General features: G+C 59.1%; 2 protein-coding genes across 7 annotated transcripts; one reads left to right on the forward strand and one right to left on the reverse strand.

Annotated features, from left to right (window-relative positions):
* The first annotated feature begins 1,026 nt into the window (after positions 1-1,026).
* On the forward strand, positions 1,027-3,422 carry PGAM2 (phosphoglycerate mutase 2). Its single transcript, XM_007463682.1, has 3 exons — positions 1,027-1,493; positions 1,599-1,779; positions 3,225-3,422. The coding sequence occupies exons 1-3, from the start codon at positions 1,080-1,082 to the stop codon at positions 3,389-3,391; spliced, it is 762 nt and encodes a 253-aa protein (XP_007463744.1). The 5' UTR covers positions 1,027-1,079; the 3' UTR covers positions 3,392-3,422.
* Positions 3,423-4,277: 855 nt separating this feature from the next.
* DBNL (drebrin like) lies at positions 4,278-16,922 on the reverse strand. 6 transcript variants are annotated; one of them, XM_007463686.1, is made up of 13 exons: positions 16,792-16,908; positions 13,109-13,164; positions 11,080-11,192; positions 10,394-10,468; positions 8,994-9,140; positions 8,121-8,198; positions 7,706-7,857; positions 7,550-7,595; positions 7,055-7,130; positions 6,354-6,449; positions 6,139-6,251; positions 5,809-5,905; positions 4,278-5,327 (listed from the first exon to the last, which is right to left on the reverse strand). In XM_007463686.1, exons 1-13 carry the CDS (start codon positions 16,872-16,874, stop codon positions 5,188-5,190), a joined length of 1,272 nt encoding a protein of 423 aa, XP_007463748.1. In that variant the 5' UTR covers positions 16,875-16,908; the 3' UTR covers positions 4,278-5,187. The 6 variants fall into 6 exon arrangements, with proteins under 6 accessions (XP_007463748.1, XP_007463747.1, XP_007463746.1 ...); XM_007463685.1 differs by having other exon boundaries at positions 5,188-5,327; positions 7,055-7,148; positions 16,792-16,906; XM_007463684.1 differs by having other exon boundaries at positions 5,188-5,327; positions 7,055-7,148; positions 7,550-7,598; positions 16,792-16,889.
* Between the last annotated feature and the right edge of the window lie 1,186 nt (positions 16,923-18,108).

Here is an 18,108-nt window from a genome sequence, read left to right on the forward strand (position 1 = left end):
TGACAAAGGGATGCGAAAGCAGAAAACCTGTTCCTCTCTGGCCCAAGCAGCCAGGCCCCCAGCTACCCCTGGCTGTCCTGGAAACCCAGCTCTGCCCAGGTCAGCCCTTGCCCTACACTGCTGCCACCTCCCACGAGGCCAGACCTCTCCCCAGGGCTACGGTCCTCACCAGCTCCCCCGCTCTGCCCACAGCAACCTTTTCTCCTCCCCTGTGTGGAGATGACGGCACAGCTCCTCCCAGCCTGGCTGTCAGCCAGAGGCTTCCACAGGGCTCCTCCTGTGGGCAAGGCTGGGGCACAGAGCCTGCCAGGGTAGAGGGACCTGAAGACGGGGGTCAGGAGTCCCGGGGAAGGTCCCCTGCCAATATACAGACCCCACTCACAGGGGAGCAGAACAGCGCCCCAGGGGGAACCTCCCGGCAGCTCACATACGCACGCAGGTGTGCGCACATGCAACACAGACGTGAGAACGAGGCACACGGACGTGTACATGCAGTAGGACGTGCGCATCACGTGCACGCGCACCTAGGCACGCACGTGTGGGTGGGCGGACACATGTGCGTACTCACACCCTTGGCTCCCTCTGACACCAGGGTAGTGTACTTCCCGAGACGCAGGCTTGTCTCCGGTTGCGCTGAGTGACTCGGAGGAAACAGGATTTTCCCGTGCCCCTGCCCGACAGCGGCAGCCCCCGAGACCAGGCGGCAGGGTGACGGGGCTCGGGACCCTGACCTCAGGGGTAGTCTTTCCCCAGCCATTCCTTCTGTTCCCGCTAGCCCCCTTCTCAGGCTAGCTGGAGGCCCGGACTTCTGCCCTTCATGCCCAGCCCTGCTCGGCAGCCCCGCCCAGCCTGGGCTCTCTGGGCACGTGGGGACTGGTGGCTGATGAGGCCATTTTTCCAGTCCGGCTCTCGGCCTGCCTTCCACCCAGCTCTGCTGCCGGCCACCTGCTGCCGCCCGTCAGGCCTGGAATGCTGACTGGCAGTTGGCTGGGGCAGGGGCTGGGGATCCTTATAAAGCTGGGGGCGCCTGGGGGTCACCTGTCCCTGTCTGCAGCCCGCGAGTGCCCTCCGCCGCCACCATGCCCACCCACCGCCTCGTGATGGTTCGGCACGGAGAGAGCACCTGGAACCAGGAGAACCGCTTCTGCGGCTGGTTCGACGCGGAGCTGAGCGAGAAGGGGGCGGAGGAGGCCAAGAGGGGGGCCCATGCCATCAAGGACGTGAAGATGGAATTTGACATCTGCTACACATCAGTGCTGAAGAGGGCCATACACACCCTCTGGACCATCCTGGACACAACGGACCAGATGTGGCTGCCTGTGGTGCGCACCTGGCGCCTCAATGAGCGGCACTACGGGGGTCTCACTGGCCTCAACAAGGCGGAGACAGCCGCCAAGCACGGGGAGGAGCAGGTGAAGATCTGGAGGCGCTCCTTTGACATCCCTCCACCCCCCATGGATGAGAAGCACCCCTACTACAACTCCATCAGCAAGGTGAGTGGCTGGGGTGTGGGGCTGAAGGCGAGGTCTGGGGACGGGGGCCCAGGCTGGGGGGCGGGGGTCTGTCTAGGGAGTGAACAGCAGCACGGATGCCCCCAGGCACGTCGCTATGCAGGCCTGAAGCCGGGGGAGCTGCCCACGCATGAGAGCCTCAAGGACACCATCGCCCGGGCCCTGCCCTTCTGGAACGATGAGATCGTCCCCCAGATCAAGGCTGGCAAGAGAGTGCTGATTGCAGCCCACGGGAACAGTCTGCGGGGCATCGTCAAGCACCTGGAAGGTGAGGCCCATCCTCACACAGGGTGTGGGCAGAGGCGGGTGGGGTGACACGTCCACTTGAGCCAGCGAGCCCCCAGCTGCACATTTCGTAAACGTGCCGGCTGCCTCGCCGAGGCGGCTTTGCAGACATCCGCACCCCAGGCAGGGCCTCCAAACTGTGAACTGGACCGGGTGGGGCAAGAAACCACTTGAAAAAACAGCTCTGTAAGAACCGTCCACTGCCGTGCATACTGGGACACTGTGTAACGTGAGTCTTCTTCTGAAGATTTTGGGTGGAAATGTGTGCCGCCACTGACCCAGGGCCCAGGCCCTGCACAGGGGTGCACAGCTGGCCCCGCTTCCCGAACACAAGCCTCGGGGGAGAGGAGGGAAGGCCCAGGGGTGGCATCTTGCCCAAGGACACCCACCCCTGAAGAGGCAGGGCCATGTGGCTCTAAATCCCAGCTTGCTGAGTGACCCTGGTCAAGTCACTTCACTGGCAGCTGCTGGATATGGGACTGAGGGTGGGGCCCTGCCCACACCCCAGCCCACCCACTCGGGGCAAAAGACTAGTCAAAAGACGGGTGCAGGGTGTGCAGAACGCCAGAGACCTTAGGTTGGTAGCTTGGCTTCCACTAAAAGGGGAGGAGCCCCTCCCAGCATGACAGACTTCCTCCAAGGAAGACCCCATCGGCCTTTCTGAGGACTTCCTGAGGCTGAGTCCACACAGATGTTTCACGGCTGGCGCTGAGCCTCACAGATGGAAAGACCACCTGCCCTCCCTCCCTTCTGGGGGCTCCCTGCAGCCTGGCCCAGGAGAAACGAATGCACCGAGGCAAACGTGACCGGGGTCTCCCACTGCCCAGAGCATGTTCCCTTAAGGCCTCCCTGCACCAGCGGGCTGGGTGGGATGACAGCGATACCAAAGGTCGAGCTGCTATTCCAGGCCAGGTCTTCGGGAGGCCAGCAGGGTTGGGTCGGGTTTCCACACAGAACTCTCTCCACCTGGCAGGGCCTTGCATCCACCTCGGCCACGGGCAGCGCTTCTCGCCGTCCCTATCACACCCCCCTTCTCAGGAGCAGCCCTGCTCCCCTGCTTAGGACGTCCAGAAACTAGAACTCTCTAGAAGCCAAGTGGTTAAGGTCTTTCCTGATCCCAAACACCCACCAGTCTGACTAGAGTTCACGTTGGGCTAAGGGGGCCGATGGCGTCACCCCAAATGAGGCCAGCCCCGGCCGGAGCGAGGTCCTCGGTTCACTACAGCTATTTCTGTAGGCTGCTGTCTCAGGGCTGCCTTGACCTTCTCGAGGAGCATTTCTGCGGCCTTGCTGTCAGGGTGGGAGGGCTGCTGCCTGGCCGACAGCCCTGTGGCCTGTAAAGGTCACGAAGCCTGCTAAATGCAAGAGCAGGTGGCTGCCTGGCAGACAGGCTGGGAGGAGCTAAGGACCCTTGTTCCTCCGGTCCAGGGATGTCAGACCAGGCCATCATGGAGCTGAACCTGCCCACGGGGATCCCCATCGTGTACGAGCTGGACCAGGCGCTGAAGCCCACCAAGCCCATGCGGTTCCTGGGTGACGAGGAGACCGTGCGCAAAGCCATGGAAGCTGTGGCTGCCCAGGGCAAGGCCAAGTGAAGGGTGGGCTCTGGCAATAAAGGCACATCCTCTCACTGCCTCAGGCCAGTGTGGCCCCAGGACACCCGCCCCCCAGTGCTCACTCAGGGCTGGTTCCATGGGCCTGGAGCCCGGGATTCCACACACACAGAGCCCCGGGCCCCCGCTGCCTGCCCAAGCCTCCCCCACTGGGTGCGGGGACCCCGGGAACACGGAGGCCAATAGCCTCCCTATCCCCAGCTATCGAGTGGCTCCTGACAAGCCCCTACGATGACCCGCAAAGCAGAAGAGCCACTTGGCAAGCCTGCTCTAAATCCGAGTGCCCAGGGTCACTTAGCGAGAGTCCAAGTGACCCAGCCCTCCCCATGGCGAGCGAGGACTGTGGCCAACACGCCACTTACTTCACATTGGTTGTCCTCTACTGCCCTGGGCTGCCCCAGGGTGGGAAGGGCAAGGTGGTACCCTGAGCCCTGCCCCACGGGGGTCCCCTTGTTCAGGGGCAGACAAGCCCACAGGTAGCCTCAAAGCTGGCAATACCTGATTCAAGGGGCTTTCATAGCTGGGGTGGGCCCTGGAGGCTGTCCTAAGAAATCAGGACATGGTGAGGCCTGCCTGCAGCTCAGCCTAAGACAGGAAACGCCATCTACAGCCAGGTGGGGAGGGGGCACTGGGATTGGCCACCACCTGGGCCGACAGCCCCCTCGGCACATCCTTTGCCCCAAGCTGCTTCCACCTGGCACCTCCCAGAGCGTAAGAGCTTAATTCCCCAGACGCTCTGAGGGTGCAGGTGCCTCACTCCGGGCACATGTTCACATTGGCTGTACTGCGTGGGTGGAGGCTCCCCATGGCAGGGGTCAGGGGGGCCCTCGGCCCCTCCCCGAGAACTGAAATGCAGGAGGCTGACTTGCAGTCACACATTGACCTTTATGCCTCCTCCAGGTGGCTAAGGGTTGGTCAGAGGTCTGAGGGTGCACACATAAGGGCTACAACAGGAGGGATCGGAGCTAGGGCCGGTGTGGGGCAATTCTTACTCCAGAAGCAGGCATGGATGGGCTGGGGCAGAAAGAAGGAAAGACAGTAGGAACAGGCCACCATGGTTACTTTCCCTAAACCCTATCAACTGAGGTGCACACCGGGGCCAGCAGACAGGAGTGAGCCACGTGGAAGGACACGCAGTGTCTGTTGATGTTTTCACCTCTTCCTTCACATACTTAGATGGGGGCTTGGTTGTCCCTATCTCCACTGCCCAGAGCCCAGGCAGAGGGACAGAGAAATGGGGAGCACAGAGCAGGTTCCAGAAAGACTGCTACCAAAATCATGACCCACTCTGACTTTGGTCATAAACTCTAAGTGCACCGTTCCCAAGGGTCACTGAAGCTACAGACACCGTCCTTTAAAGCCAAGAGGAAAAGGAAAAAAAGGCAAGTGCACAAGGAGACCTCCAGATGCCCCTGCTCAGACCCACCCCTGCAGACTGGCAGCGCCATACTCCCTGGGAAGAGGTCACTGAGAGGCTGGCCCTGGGCAGGCTTGGCTCAGTGTCTTCTGTTGGGGGTCAAGGACCAGGCTGGTTGGGAGGACTTGGGAAGCTGTTGGAAACACGTCTGGACATCACCAGGTCATTGCTGCATTTGGGGCAACAGAGGCCGAGCCACCCAAGCCAGAGGGAGCCTGAGGGCCTGCCCTCATCAGGGGGGTCCCATTCCTAGAAAAGTGCCGTACACAACCCTCACGCCGCCTCTGCCAGCAACGAGGAAGTCGCGTCTGGGAGGGGAAGGGAAGCACAGCCCCCGGCCTCGGCCAGCAGTCGGGGCCCTTTACTCAATGAGCTCCACATAGTTGGCGGGAAACATGCCAAAGTGGCCGTCCGGCCCGTAGCCACGCCACCAGCCTTCGTCGATCACCTCAATGCCTGTGATGAGGTTCTCAGGGTCAAAGGAGATCTCGGTCTCGTCGGCTGCAAAGAAGGTGAGCCCAGATGCGGTGCTGAGGGCCCTGGGCCAGCCGGCCCTCAGCCTGTGCTGACGCTGCTCCTGGGGCCACTCCCCCAGCACACACATTCCTACAGGGCCCGGCCCTGGGCTCACTGTCCCAGCGAAAGGCTGGAGCACAGCACTTCCACACATCAGCCTGCTCCCCGAGGCCTCTACCCAGGGTCAGCAGGGGCACCGGCATCCAGGCCTGGCCCCTCTTCTCTGGTCACGCTTTCCGGCACTAGGACAAGGCGGGCAACTGGGATTCACACCAGTGGACCACAAGTAGCTGCCCGGAGCATGTGGGGAGGCCTGAGCTGTGCAGGGCACCCACGCACTCTCCCTTCTCACCCTCCTGCCTTCACTTCCGACACGCCCCGGGGCTCTCCCCTTGAGGGAGTCCTCAAATCCTGCCTCCTGATCTTGGGCCCTGTGGTTTGAGGTGGCAGGGCTGCAGCACGTTACCTGCCTGGTAGTCATACAGGGCCCGGGCACAGAGCCCTTTCCCACTCAGCCCCGGGTAGTGGTCAATGCGCTCAGAGCTGGTATCTTGCTGCTGCACCTGCCCATGGATGGGAAAGAAGAAGAGAAGTCTGGGATCGTGGTTACCCAGATTCAACCCTGCCTGTGACCAGGGCTCATGGCAGACTTGGGGGGAGGGCACACGGGGCACGGGATGCTCCAAAATTAAACAAGGTAATTCACAGGTAGGGAGCCACGGAATGGGTACGGCCAAGGAGCGCGTTTCCGGGCACGTGGGCCCTTCACACATCTGCCCTGCTGCAGGGAACCCACCATTGGAGGCTCCTCGTAGAGGGTCTCCTGCTCTGGGGGCTCCTCGTACACGGCCTCCTCTTCCGCCGGCACCGAGCACGGAGGGGTGCTGGGCACCGGCTCCTCGCGGAGATCTGCACGGGAGGACACGGCCCACTCTGACCCAGGGGAGGGTAGAGGACATGCCATGTCTCCCTCCCACCCCCAACCCCCCACAGGGCAGCCGAGAGCCTTGCCTGCCGTGGGCCTTGAGGTGGCGTGAGCTGACTCTCTGCTGAGGGGGGTCTCTGGTTGGGTGAGCTGCTTCTGCAGGAAGGGGCTCCTCAGCTTGCCTGCAAACCAATGGCAAACATCGAAGACATCACACTGCTGGAAAGGGGGAAGAGCCGAGCCCTCTCTGCCCCTTCTGTGCCCTGTGTTGCCTGGAGGGTGGACCTGTTGTGGGACAGTGGCTGTCATACAGGGAGCGAACAGGGACATGCAGCAGCTGCAGGAATACCACCCGCTGTGCACACATCTCACACACTCACACATCGTACACTCCAAGCAGCCCCCTGGGGGCCATGTGCAGTGCTGGAGAGCTGACCAGCAGTGCAGTCCGATATAGCCTTTGGGGGCCAGAGAGGTGACTGATGCAGGCCCCTGAGACCCAGCTAAGAGCCCAACGTTGGGGGGTTTACAGGGCTGGGGCTGGAGGGTGTCCACTCTAGAGCCACACACGGCCCCTCCTGTCCCACCACGTCAAGAGCAGGAAGGGGACACCCAGGTCCCCGGCTCCCATGCAAGAAGCAACCCTCATGAGCACGGGCTCTCCTTACTCATCCCTTTCACCTTCTGATACATCATCTGTCACTAAGTCAGGGGGCCCTGCCCTGGGACCCCAGGCTCCCCTTTAGCCTTCCCCTGCCTCATAGCTGGGCACAGAGCGAAGTCTCACCTGGCTGGGGGCTGGAGATGGACGTGGTGGACACGGCCCTCTCCTTCTGCTTGAAAATCTCCCGTGGGTGTGCTGGCTGTGGACAGACAGGCTCCTGAAGGAGCGCGCACGGAGCCGGCAGTGAATGAGGATCCGGGAGCCATCGGCCTGCCTGGCTCCCTGCAGCTGTGCAGGGGGTCAGGAAGCAAAACACCAAAGCTGAGGGGCTCACAGGCCTCTTCCAGCACCAGGCGGAGGTCCATGCCGGGCTGAGCTTCTGCCCTTGGCTCTCCTCTCCACTGACGGCCCTAACACACCACGTGTCCCACGTTCTAATCTGCCCCAGCAGGCTGCAGGCCCCTCCCAGTAAGCGCCTCCCTCAGGCCTGCTGGGTGGGGCGTGTGCACCTGGAGGGACCCACACAGCCACCACGGCTCAGAGCAGGCAGCCTGCGCACCTGTCCCGGACGAGCCTCAGCTGGGGACAGCGCGCGTCATTCTGGCCCTCAAGACTCACCTGCTCCTGTCCGCTCCTTGAAAGCACTTCCTGCTGCTCACACTTCCTGCTGGGAGGGGCAGAGGCAAGAGCTGCAGCCCGGCCTTGGCCCACCGTCCCCTGCCCCGGGGGACAGCCCTCGGGAGGGGAGAGGAGGTGGGGGCAGCGCCACCGCACCTGTGGGGCCCGGCGTCGCCGCCCCGCTGCTGGTGGCGCTGCTCCCGGAGGGCAGCCTCACGCAGCTCCCGCTCTCGGCGCTCCTGCTCCAGCCGCCGCCGCTCCTCCTCCGCCCGCCGCTTCTCCTCCAGCCTGCGGTTCTCCTCCTCCTTCTGCGGGGAGGGGCGCCGCCGGCGGCGTGGACCCGCCCAGGCAGCCCGCACGGGCCGCGGTCAAGCGTGGGCCCTACAGCAACGCTTGCTGGCCTCGTTCCCTAACACCTCTGACCCCTCGTTCAACTGCCTGCGAATGGGTGCTACCAGGGACACATCTGATGCAGGAGCTGACACAGTGAGTAAACTACTTCCTCCTGCCTGCTGCACACGGGACCAGACCGAAGGCCAGCCCTCATCCTCAAGCCCTGGGCGGCACTCACCTCTGCCTTGGCCCAGAAGCTGTCTTTGCCAACCCTTTTGATCTCAGACACGGCGTTGGTCTTCTGGTACACAGAGCCCTGAGGCGGACAGAGAATTCACTACAGGGTCATCGACAGGAGCACAGCACGCAGGTAAGACCTGTTAGGATGGCACCCGGCACAGGGAGTGGTGCCTGGTCCAGTGACCCATAAGGAGACTGATAACCAAGAGGGCCTGAAAAGCCCTGGAAACCGCAAGTGGGGAAGCTCAACCCCAGACAACACTGGAGGAGTCTCTGGCTGCATCAGGCCCCTGTGGATGGAAGCCAAGGCAGGAAAGGCCCCTTGGCCTGCCCGAGATTCCTGGAGGCGGGGCAGTTCTGAGGCAGGCCTCTGGACAGGGGCCCTCAGACAGCTGACTGCCATGGCAGCGCCCACAGGGTCTCCAAGAACCCCAGCTCCCATCCCGCACTGGCCCACAGGCCCACAGGCTTCCGTCTGCCCACAACTCAGAGGGGCCTGCCCTGTCCACCACCAGAAGTTTCTCCAAAGCAACCACCGTCCAGGGCGGCACAGGACACTCTGGGGCTGCGGCCTGGAGGGTGGATGGAATTTCCCCACAGAGAACCTCTGCACACACACAAGAGGCTCTGGAACTACCAGGCAGGGTCAAAGGCCATGCCTCATGCCCACCAGCACCCGCCTCACCAGCAGGCAGCTCTTGCTCCTGTCAGGCTCGGGGTCACCATCTGCACCTCAGTCCGGCTCCAGGACGGGAAGCCAGGCAGGGGGAGCCCACACCCCAAGGGACAAAGCGCTGAGGGCGGGCCGAATCGGTCCGCAGCTAGAACCACGTGCTCCTGCCCGGCCACCTCAGGCCCACACAGCACTCACCACCGGGGCCTGGGGGCCCGTGTCATGGAAGCGGCTGCTCTCTCCGTGGAAGGTGTAGTTGGCCCCGGAGGCCCTGGCCACCTTCTGCATGATCCACTCGGGCTCCACGTCCTCCTCGGCCCTGGCGTTGACGGTCACGTGGGCCCCCTGCAGCAGGAGCAACACTTAATGAAGAAGCAGCACTGCAACCCCAGGAGAGGACAGGCCGCACACATCTGCCTGCACAGTGCAATGGCTGCACCGCGCTCACCTCAGCCTGCACAGCGCAACGGCTGCACCGCGCTCACCTCAGCCTGCACCGCGCAACGGCTGCACCGCGCTCACCTCAGCCTGCACAGCGCAACGGCTGCACCGCACTCACCTCAGCCTGCACAGTGCAATGGCTGCACCGTGCTCACCTCAGCCTGCACAGCGCAACGGCTGCACTGCGCTCACCTCAGCCTGCACAGCACAATGGCTGCACCGCGCTCACCTCAGCCTGCACAGCGCAATGGCTGCACCGCGCTCAGGGTCGGGAGACCCTGCCAGGAACCAAGGCACGCTCTCCCCGAGGTCTCAGAAAGACCAGCTGAGGGAAACCCATCGCTCTTGTCCCAGCCTGCGTGGGAGGCCCTTGCCCTCCACGGTGTGGCCTGTTCTGTGCTGCTGTAAGACAGCCCTGGCATTAAAGGGCTTCTTTCTAGTGAATGAAATCCAACCTTAAAAGTCACCTGGAAACAAGCACGTTTTCTACAAAAAGCAAGTGACTGATTTCTTCTTGAGAAGTTACAACTATGACCTTGTTGTTACTAAATACCAACAAGCTTGGGACCTTCTCTTTCAGCTCCTAGATGGAGAAACTGAGGTGCATCTGAAGAAGTGTCGGCAGAACCAGAAAACAAAGTCCTGAGCCTCCTTGCCAGTAACCAAAGAAATGCAAAGAGTAAGCTGACAAGTGAACAACAAACGCTTTTTGATACAAAATGCTTCTGAAGTTAAACAAGGCTTATGACTAAAATAAATACGTGCAGAAATGGACCAGAAAGAATGCGTTAAAGGGAACATGCACGTTGAGGTTGCGAGCAGAAGCAGCTTTCCTTCTCGTCCAAATCCTGCTACTACTGCTAGAAGTTTGTACTCATAAAACAAATGCAACCCAAAGCCTAGCCCCGCCCCAAGACCAGCTCCAGCAGGGCCTCCTCAAGGTCCTTCGTCCTTCCTTCCCGCTGAAGCCAGCTTGCAGGTGGCCCTGGCTACCTCCTGGGCAAGAGGAGAGCAGCCTCTGGCTACGCCCTGAAGTCCAGACAGAGCATCGGGACGTGAGGCACACTTCTGACTCTGGCTGTGATTCCCGCTCACTCACACCTTGGAACCTAGGGACCTGGTGAACTCTGTGAGGCCCTGTATGGAGCAGCCCTCACCTTCAGGAAGCTGGCCATGGTGCTGACGTGGTTGGCGCACGCTCCCTTCCGCACGTCATTCACACCCTCGCCGGTCTGCAACACAGCACACCCAGCATGACCCGCCAATTCCTCGGTGTGACCCAGGTCTCCCCCCAAAGCCACTGCCCACTCCAGGGACTCAGCAGTTTCCCTGTGTCCCGGGAAAGAGCAAACCACAACCCCAAAGCAGAGGACACGGTGAGCCCCCGTACCTCCGAGTCAGGGAGGTTCCTGGAGCAGGACGGTCGGCAGCGTCCACTGTGGGGCGTTGCCTCAGAATTCCCTAGTCCCCACCCAGGGGGCTCCACTTCACTAGAGCCCCTGTCCTATACTCCCAGTGCCCTCCCAGCCCTAATCCAGGCACTCTGCTCCCTCAGGATGACTACCCTGAAGGGGACAAGAACATGAGTGCCCTGTGATTGTGTGTAGTCCATTTCACCAGAGTGGTTCTGGGCTGGAACAGTGAATTCTGTGCTAGCAAGGCCCTAGGTATTCTTTGGGCCACACTGAATTAATCCACTATTCTGTTCATCCACCAGATTCAAGCTGCTCTAAAGTCAAGTCCTCTTCTGCTCCAGTCACAAAAGGCAAAGCACGAAGGAAGAAAAGGGAGTTTTCCGGGTCACACCTAGGTGAGAACTCAGAAGCCCTAAAGTTCCACATACCCAGTTGATGAGGACAAACTTGGGCAGGCCGGAGTTTGGGTCCTTCACTCTGCAGAAGGCGTACATCACCTTCCCACTGTTGAGCTCCTCCACCATTTCCTCCAGGCCCCCCTCTGCAGCAGTCACAAGGAGAGTCAGGGGCAGGCCAGGCACCCCACGCCCACCCTGGCACCTAGTCCATCAGGAAAGGGAACCCCAGCTGCCACTAAACCAGGGTTCTCACCTCCATCTGCATCTGAACCAGATTCCTAGGCCTACCCGCACTAAGCAGACTTATGAGAACTGGATGGGACCCAGGATCTGCATTTGTGAAAAGCACCTCAGCCCCGCTCACCACAACGAGAGAAAGCCCCTAAGAAGCAATGAAGACGAAGGAAGGAAGGGAGGGAGGGAGGGAGGGAGGAAAGGCACCTCAGGTGATTTTTTAAGCCACACTAGTCTAAAAACCACTCCTGTAAACCCACACGTAATTCTGGAAGTAAAAATGTCATTTATGCTACAAACCAGGCAGGCACCAGACCTCCAAATGGAGGGGCTCTGCAACAATTTTACCATTGCCTGGACTCCACAAACCGCCCTGGAATAACAGGGCCTGATGTGAGTCACCCTGCCCTTACCCACGTCTGCTCAAACTCCAGGTCCACCCAGAGGGTCCCAAGCAGATGTTAACTCTCCACCATATAGGGCCTCAGCTCTTAGACTCTCTGAGTGGGGATAAGGGAGTGATGGGGCATAGAAATGAACCACCATATGCCGTTCTCCCCTGACACTCAGGCTGTGAGCCCCCAGCATGTACTAGAGATTTGGGTTCTCATCAGGTGTCCCAAACCTCCTCAGACCATGAGAAGGACCTGGATCAGGTATTTTAGCTACAGGGCTCCAGGGAACCTGGGGCAGTCCTGAGGCCCTGCTCTGGGCTCTTACAGCAGAGCCTGTGAATACCACTGAGGCTGGTGGTATGAAACTCAGCTGAGCTCTGCAATTCTCAGTCCCCTATGGCATCACACTGCACCTGAGACCACCGTCAGTGGCAGTCCTTCTAGAAAGAGGACCACTAAGGAGAGGCACTCGGAAGAGGGAGAGGTTTTCTACCAACAAGTCACCAGAACCATTCATGGGGCAAGCAGAGAACATGCTGGTGAACATGCACTGAACAGTGAAGCCGTGTCATTCAGGTCAGGTGAGCTGGCCTTGAGAATGAGGAGTTAGGGGTATCAGGTGGGGGGCCTGCAGTTTCTACCCCTCTGCCCAGCACTGGCCAAGAGCCTGTTCTTCCCGAGGCACTTCCTATCACCCCGTACTTGAGTAGCACTTTTCCAGGTCACCCTGTCCCAGTGGACCATGTGCACTGATGTGACCTCTCCTGGGTAAGGGTGTGCCCTGCAGATACTCAGCCCACCAGCAAGAGAACAGAGGGAAGGATGTGTCTGCACCTTCTCCTCCACCACCAGCACCCAGCTCTGTGGGACTGTTACCCTCCCAGCTGCAGCCCAGGGCTAAGGATGCAGCACAGGCCAGGCCTTGGGCTGCCTGCAAGCTGGAGAGGGCTGGCCTATTTCCCATCTCAGCTCTTCCAACTACAACACAGACAGAGAGCAGCACTGCCTTGCACCACCAGGCAGAGAAAGCCAAGGAGAAGGTATTTTCACTTAGAAACATCTGAAACCCAAAGCTGGCCAGGAGCTGTGAGTGCCAGGGGAGCTCACACTGCTCAGTGGAAGCCTCTGTCCTGCCTGGCTGGCTGCAGTCAGCCCGATGAGGGGACCAGGGAATTCCTGAACATTGAATGAAACTGATGTGGGGTAGGCTCACCCTTAGCCAGGGGAGGTGGCACTGCAGTCACGCCACACGCAGGGGACACCTATGCACCCTGAGTGCCCTTCCTCCCGCTGTGGCGGCTGAAATGCCAGCAGAGATGGAGCAGTGACGTCACGACTCCCTCCCCTCCACACGCCTCACCCTCCCTCCCGGGTTTCTGCCTCCTGACGGTCCATAAGAGCCCATCTGCTTCCTTGCTTATCATACTCACCCCCAGTGCCAGCCACACGGATGTCATTGCTGTTGCCTTCGTAAGTAAAGAGGGCCCTGAAACAAAACACAAACAGGCTCTACCACCATCTGCCCTCACTGTGCCCACCAAGGCTTCACGCTGCACCCCAAAGAGCTCAGCCTGGCAGTAACCCTGTAGGCTGACCCAGACCCCACTCTGAACTACAAGGCGGGACCTCAGTAGGCCGCTGGGCCTCCCAGAGCTGAGCCTTCTCAGCTGCCGCCGGCCTGTCGTGAGGACAAGCCTATGGAGACGGGGAGCATACATCCACTCGGAAGAAAACTAAGCTGTGAAGTTTTATGGCAACCTTCTACACATTTACATGTGAAACACTCACCTAGCTACCATGTACGTGCATTTGAACAAACAAAAGATACCTGCGTATTCCTGAAACCAAAGCACCCCAAGGAGAAGCAGGAAGGAGAAATACGTGCATTTTCAATGACCCTGTGTATATCTGTGGTCTTCCGGGAAGCTTGAAGGGTTGCTGGAGCAGGTCTGTCTGGCCTGAGGCCCTTCCAGCACACACAGGCTTTTATCGGTTGCGTATGGCACTGGAAACCACAGGGGCCATGACTCAACATGGAGTCAGGCTCCTCACAAGACAGGCTCCCTGGCTGGGCACGTGCTGTATCTAGCAGAGCCTTAGGTCTCCACAGGTGACCCTGGGTCACACTGCCCTTCTCCTGTAAGCCTAATTATTCATAAGAACTCTGGTAAAGATGTGGCCTTATAAATTATGGTAAATTGTATTAAATCTGGACCATGGAAGGTCCCTTGACCAGAACAAAGGTCACTCAAAGAGAACATTCTAGAAGAGGTGGCTTCTGTGCAGTCCACATGAAGCCCAGACATCTGCATGAACTCTGCAGCAGCTCAGCTCCAGGGAGTGCTGGCAGACCACAAGGTGAGGGTGCTAATCTATCAGACAGCAAGTCAAAGGTAAAACCCAGTCTGCGGTATCATCACCCCACGCTCCACGGCACAGGCCTGCTGAGGCGCGCCAGACAGAAGCTCCAGGGTCAACAGTCTGACGGGAACCATGTCAACTTCCACTCAGCTTCCCCAGGGCCTCGCTAATGCCACTGGGCAGAGCTGCCTAAGCCTGAGAAAGTCAGAAGAAATTAGACCCAGGTCCAGAGATCTGGCTGGGAGGGAGGACAGACTGCCAGGAAAGAACCACTGCTTCCCAGCAGAGGAGAGAGAGTGCAGAAGGAGAGAAACACTCAGAAAAACAGGGAAAAGGAAGACTTGGGTGGTGGCAGACATCCAGACTCTGGTGGCCAGAGTCCTGACCAGCCTTCCTCCCGGAGGAAAGAAGCCCCTGGCTGCACAAGACAGGGGCACCGGACAAGCAGCAAGAAACGGAGATGGCTGCTCAGCTTAGCTTTTCCAAGAAGGGATCCAGCAGCTAGCAAAGGCCACGCTCTGTGCATGCCACCTACCCCTCTGACTTCATTCCCCTCCACCCTGGGCTCCAGCCTAAGCCACCTTCCTGAATGTTACCGGTTCAGAGGCTCATACCACATTCAATCAAACAACCCTTCTTTCAAACCGACATGAAAAACAAAAAAGGTGTGTTGGCTTGTGCAGGCATATAGCACAAGGAGTATGGGGCACTGGGCACCTTATAATTCAGTCACTTTCCAAAAACCTAATCTGAGACCCTGCTGCTTGCTAGCGATGGGAATGCAGCTACAAATAATCCCTAAGAGGCCCTGCCCGTGGAACTTACTTTCTAATGGGAGACAAACAAAACACACACACACACACACACACACACACACACACACAACACTAACGTACTGTCAGATAGGGCAGTGGGTGCAGGAACTGAGCAAACATGCCACAATCTAGGGGAAGAACCACCTGGGGGAACCAGGAGAAGGGGCCGGTATGGAGAGTTGATGCTGTGGCTGCTCTCCAGCCCACCTGGCTCCAGGGCCTGGCCCAGGGCACCCACTCTGCATGAGAAACGTGTTATGACCCGCCGCACCGGAGACCACCTGTTCTTGCTCTGATATCCTCTGCCACTTTTTCCGCACCGTTCTCAGTACCCCTACATCAGGGACAGAGATGCGGACCCCCCCACCCTTTCTGGTGAAGAGCAAAGGTGACAAGAAAATCAGTGAGGGTGTCTGGCGCATGCCTGAAGGCAGTCAACCAGGGAGATGGGAAAATGTGACTGCAGCCAGGGAGACAGGAATCCAGAAAGGCCTCTCCAAAAAGGCAACATCAGAGCTGAGAAATGAAGTTTGGGGAGCCCCCTAGGATGATGTGGAAAGGCGCTCCAGGCAGAGGAAGCAGAAAGAACAAGGGTTATGAGGAGAAAACAGCTTTGCAAGTTTAAGGAAAAGAAAGAAAGCTAGAGTGGTGGTAAACAGGTGTGATCACAGCACAGTAAACAGGAGGGGCGGTCAGGAGCCTGTCGGCCATGGCAAAGAGTCCAGGCTGTGTTTATGATGCAACAGGAAGCCACTGCAGAGCTTAAGCAGGGAAGTTACATGGGTCTAGATATTTTTTCAGCTAGTGAATGGAGACCTGCCCACATCGACGTGGCCCCAGAGATTCTGCAGACCCAGGCAGCTGGTGTCCTGAAACTCTTCCCTACAAGCCCTGGGGGTGAAGGAAAGGCAAGGCAACAATGTCCTCAGTGGCACAACAATACACTGTACAAAAGCCACTCTGTGCTGGGCACCAGGGAAAGTAGACACGAGAAAGCAGTAGCACCTGACAAGTGGAGAGAGCCACAGTAGCTAAGCCACGCCCAGCGGGCCCCTCCCTAGGCAATGGGAAAACGCTCCCACCCCAAAAGCTGGTCACCTCACTCGATCGTACTCAGCATATTTTTTGGAAGTACAAGTTCTCAAAACTGATCAGTGAACACACTTTAAGCAAAAAGGAAGGTAACAGAGAATTACCATGCAAAAAACAACCCTAGTTGCAGGACAGACAGCAGACCCTATGTGTAGGCTGCCCAGGGCTCTCCCAGAGACTTCAGATCCAGGCTTCCAGTACTATAAAGCCCCTAACACCGACAGCCTAGGAAAGGATGTCACTGGGAGGTGGACGGAAGACGGGACCTTTTTCCAAACACACAACCAGCATCGTCCTTTCCTTCATCTCCCCATAGCTCAGGAATATGAAGTATATTCTTCTTGGAGAAAGGGAGGTTCTCGAATACACATTCACAGGGAACCAGGGACTTAAACCCCTCCACTTTCCTGCTTGATATCTCCAAACCAAGGCTGCCAGACCACCCTCAGAGTGCCATCCCTGAACACAGCGTTTGGAAGAAGCCGGGCGTAGCTTCCGCTTTCTCAAGGAGGGCTGTGGAGGGCCCCTTTGTCCACGGAAGTCCCCGGGCAAGAAAGGAGAACCTGGCGAAGCCCTCAAGCACAGCCAGGCACAGGATGCATCAACGAGGACCGTACGGCCGAGACCGGTGGCCAGCGGAGAGGAAGGGCTGGGGACTCACCGGACCCCCACTCCGGGTTTAACCTGCCCACGCACGGTGGGGCAAGGGGTGACAGGGTGGGGACCGCCCCCCCCCGGGGTGTGGCGCAGGTGCGGGGCAGACAGGGCTCCGCGCCCCCTGGTTCCCCGGCCCCAGCCCTCTCCCGGCCCGCCCCCGGCCCGCCCCTGGCCGCCTCGGCGCCCACCAGTCGGTCGGGGACTTCTCGTTGACCACTTGCTCGTAGGCCTCCTGCAGCGCCGGCCCGTTCCGGCTCAGGTTCACAGCCATGGCCGACACTGCGGTGCCCGCGCCGCCGCCGCCGCTTCCGGGCCCGGGCAGCCCAACGCCCCGCCCGTCGGCCGGAAGCCCCGCCCCAACAGCCGGAAGCGGAAGCGGTGCAGGCGGGGCCAGGGTGAGTGCGTGAGTGCTGGCTAGACGTCTGGAGGGCTGCTGGGGAGCTGGGCCCTGCGTGCGGGTCGCGCTCTGCAGACAGCTGAACGAGAGGGTGGAGGGAGGGCGCGGCCTTCTGCGCGTCCCCGTGCTCTGTCCCGCCGAGCCCGGGCGCGCCTTGTGGGTCCGGCGGAGGGACCCCACCCAGCCCCCTGTTCGCTACACTCACGGAGCACCATGCATTTTATTCTTAAACATTGCAGTTAAAGCACTTGATTGAGAATCCTGGATTCATGACAGGCACGGGATCCCCCGATCCTCTGTGTGGACCCTCAAAAGAAATTTTATCTATGAATGAAGCAGGCGTGAATTAATGAGAATAAAAATGAACACTAAGTGATGGTCACACTGCCACAAACCTAACTCAAAGTGCTGTCGTGTTTCTTTGACCTCACCTGCATTTCTAGATGCGGTGGCGGAGGAGAGATGAGAACCTGCCCCGTGCTGGTCCTGTTACCCAACCAAACTTGGGTCCACTGGCCCCAGTGCAGTAAAGCCAATCTACTGACATGAAGTTGTGGTGAAGGAAAAGTGCATTTATTGCAGGGCGCCAAAGCAAGGAGTCCTGGCAGCTAGCGCTCAAAAGAGCTGAGCTCCCCCCGCTGGCTTTCAGGGAAAGGTTTTTAAAGATAGGGTGAGGCAAGGGGGCTGAGGGGTGTGTGATAAACTCGTGGACATTGTTCGGATTAGTTGGTGGTGAGGTAACCGGTAATCAACATCCTCAACCTTCCGGTTCCAACCAGTCTGGGTTGTGGGCGGCACGCAGTCAACTTCTTCCACCTAGTGGGGGCTTCAGTATCTGCAAAAAATAGCTCAAGGATATGGCTCCAAATAATATCTATAGCCTTTGAGGAGGCAGTAAAGGGCCTTGACTTTGTTTAGTGGCTAAACTATTATTATTTTGTCTTGCTTGACTGTTTTCCTTTGTTTCTGCATTTTCTCACTTCTCTGATTAAATTTATTCGTTGGAACTTAGGGAAGGCCTAGGAGGCTAAAGTTTTTCTAAAGACAAGAGGCAGGCAGAGGACATGGTGGCAGGGGCAGGGTGTTTGCCCCGGGAAGGCCCCATAGG

The sequence above is a fragment of the Lipotes vexillifer genome, unplaced genomic scaffold (assembly GCF_000442215.2).
Source record: "Lipotes vexillifer unplaced genomic scaffold, Lipotes_vexillifer_v1.1 scaffold759, whole genome shotgun sequence".
NCBI lineage: Eukaryota > Metazoa > Chordata > Mammalia > Artiodactyla > Lipotidae > Lipotes > Lipotes vexillifer.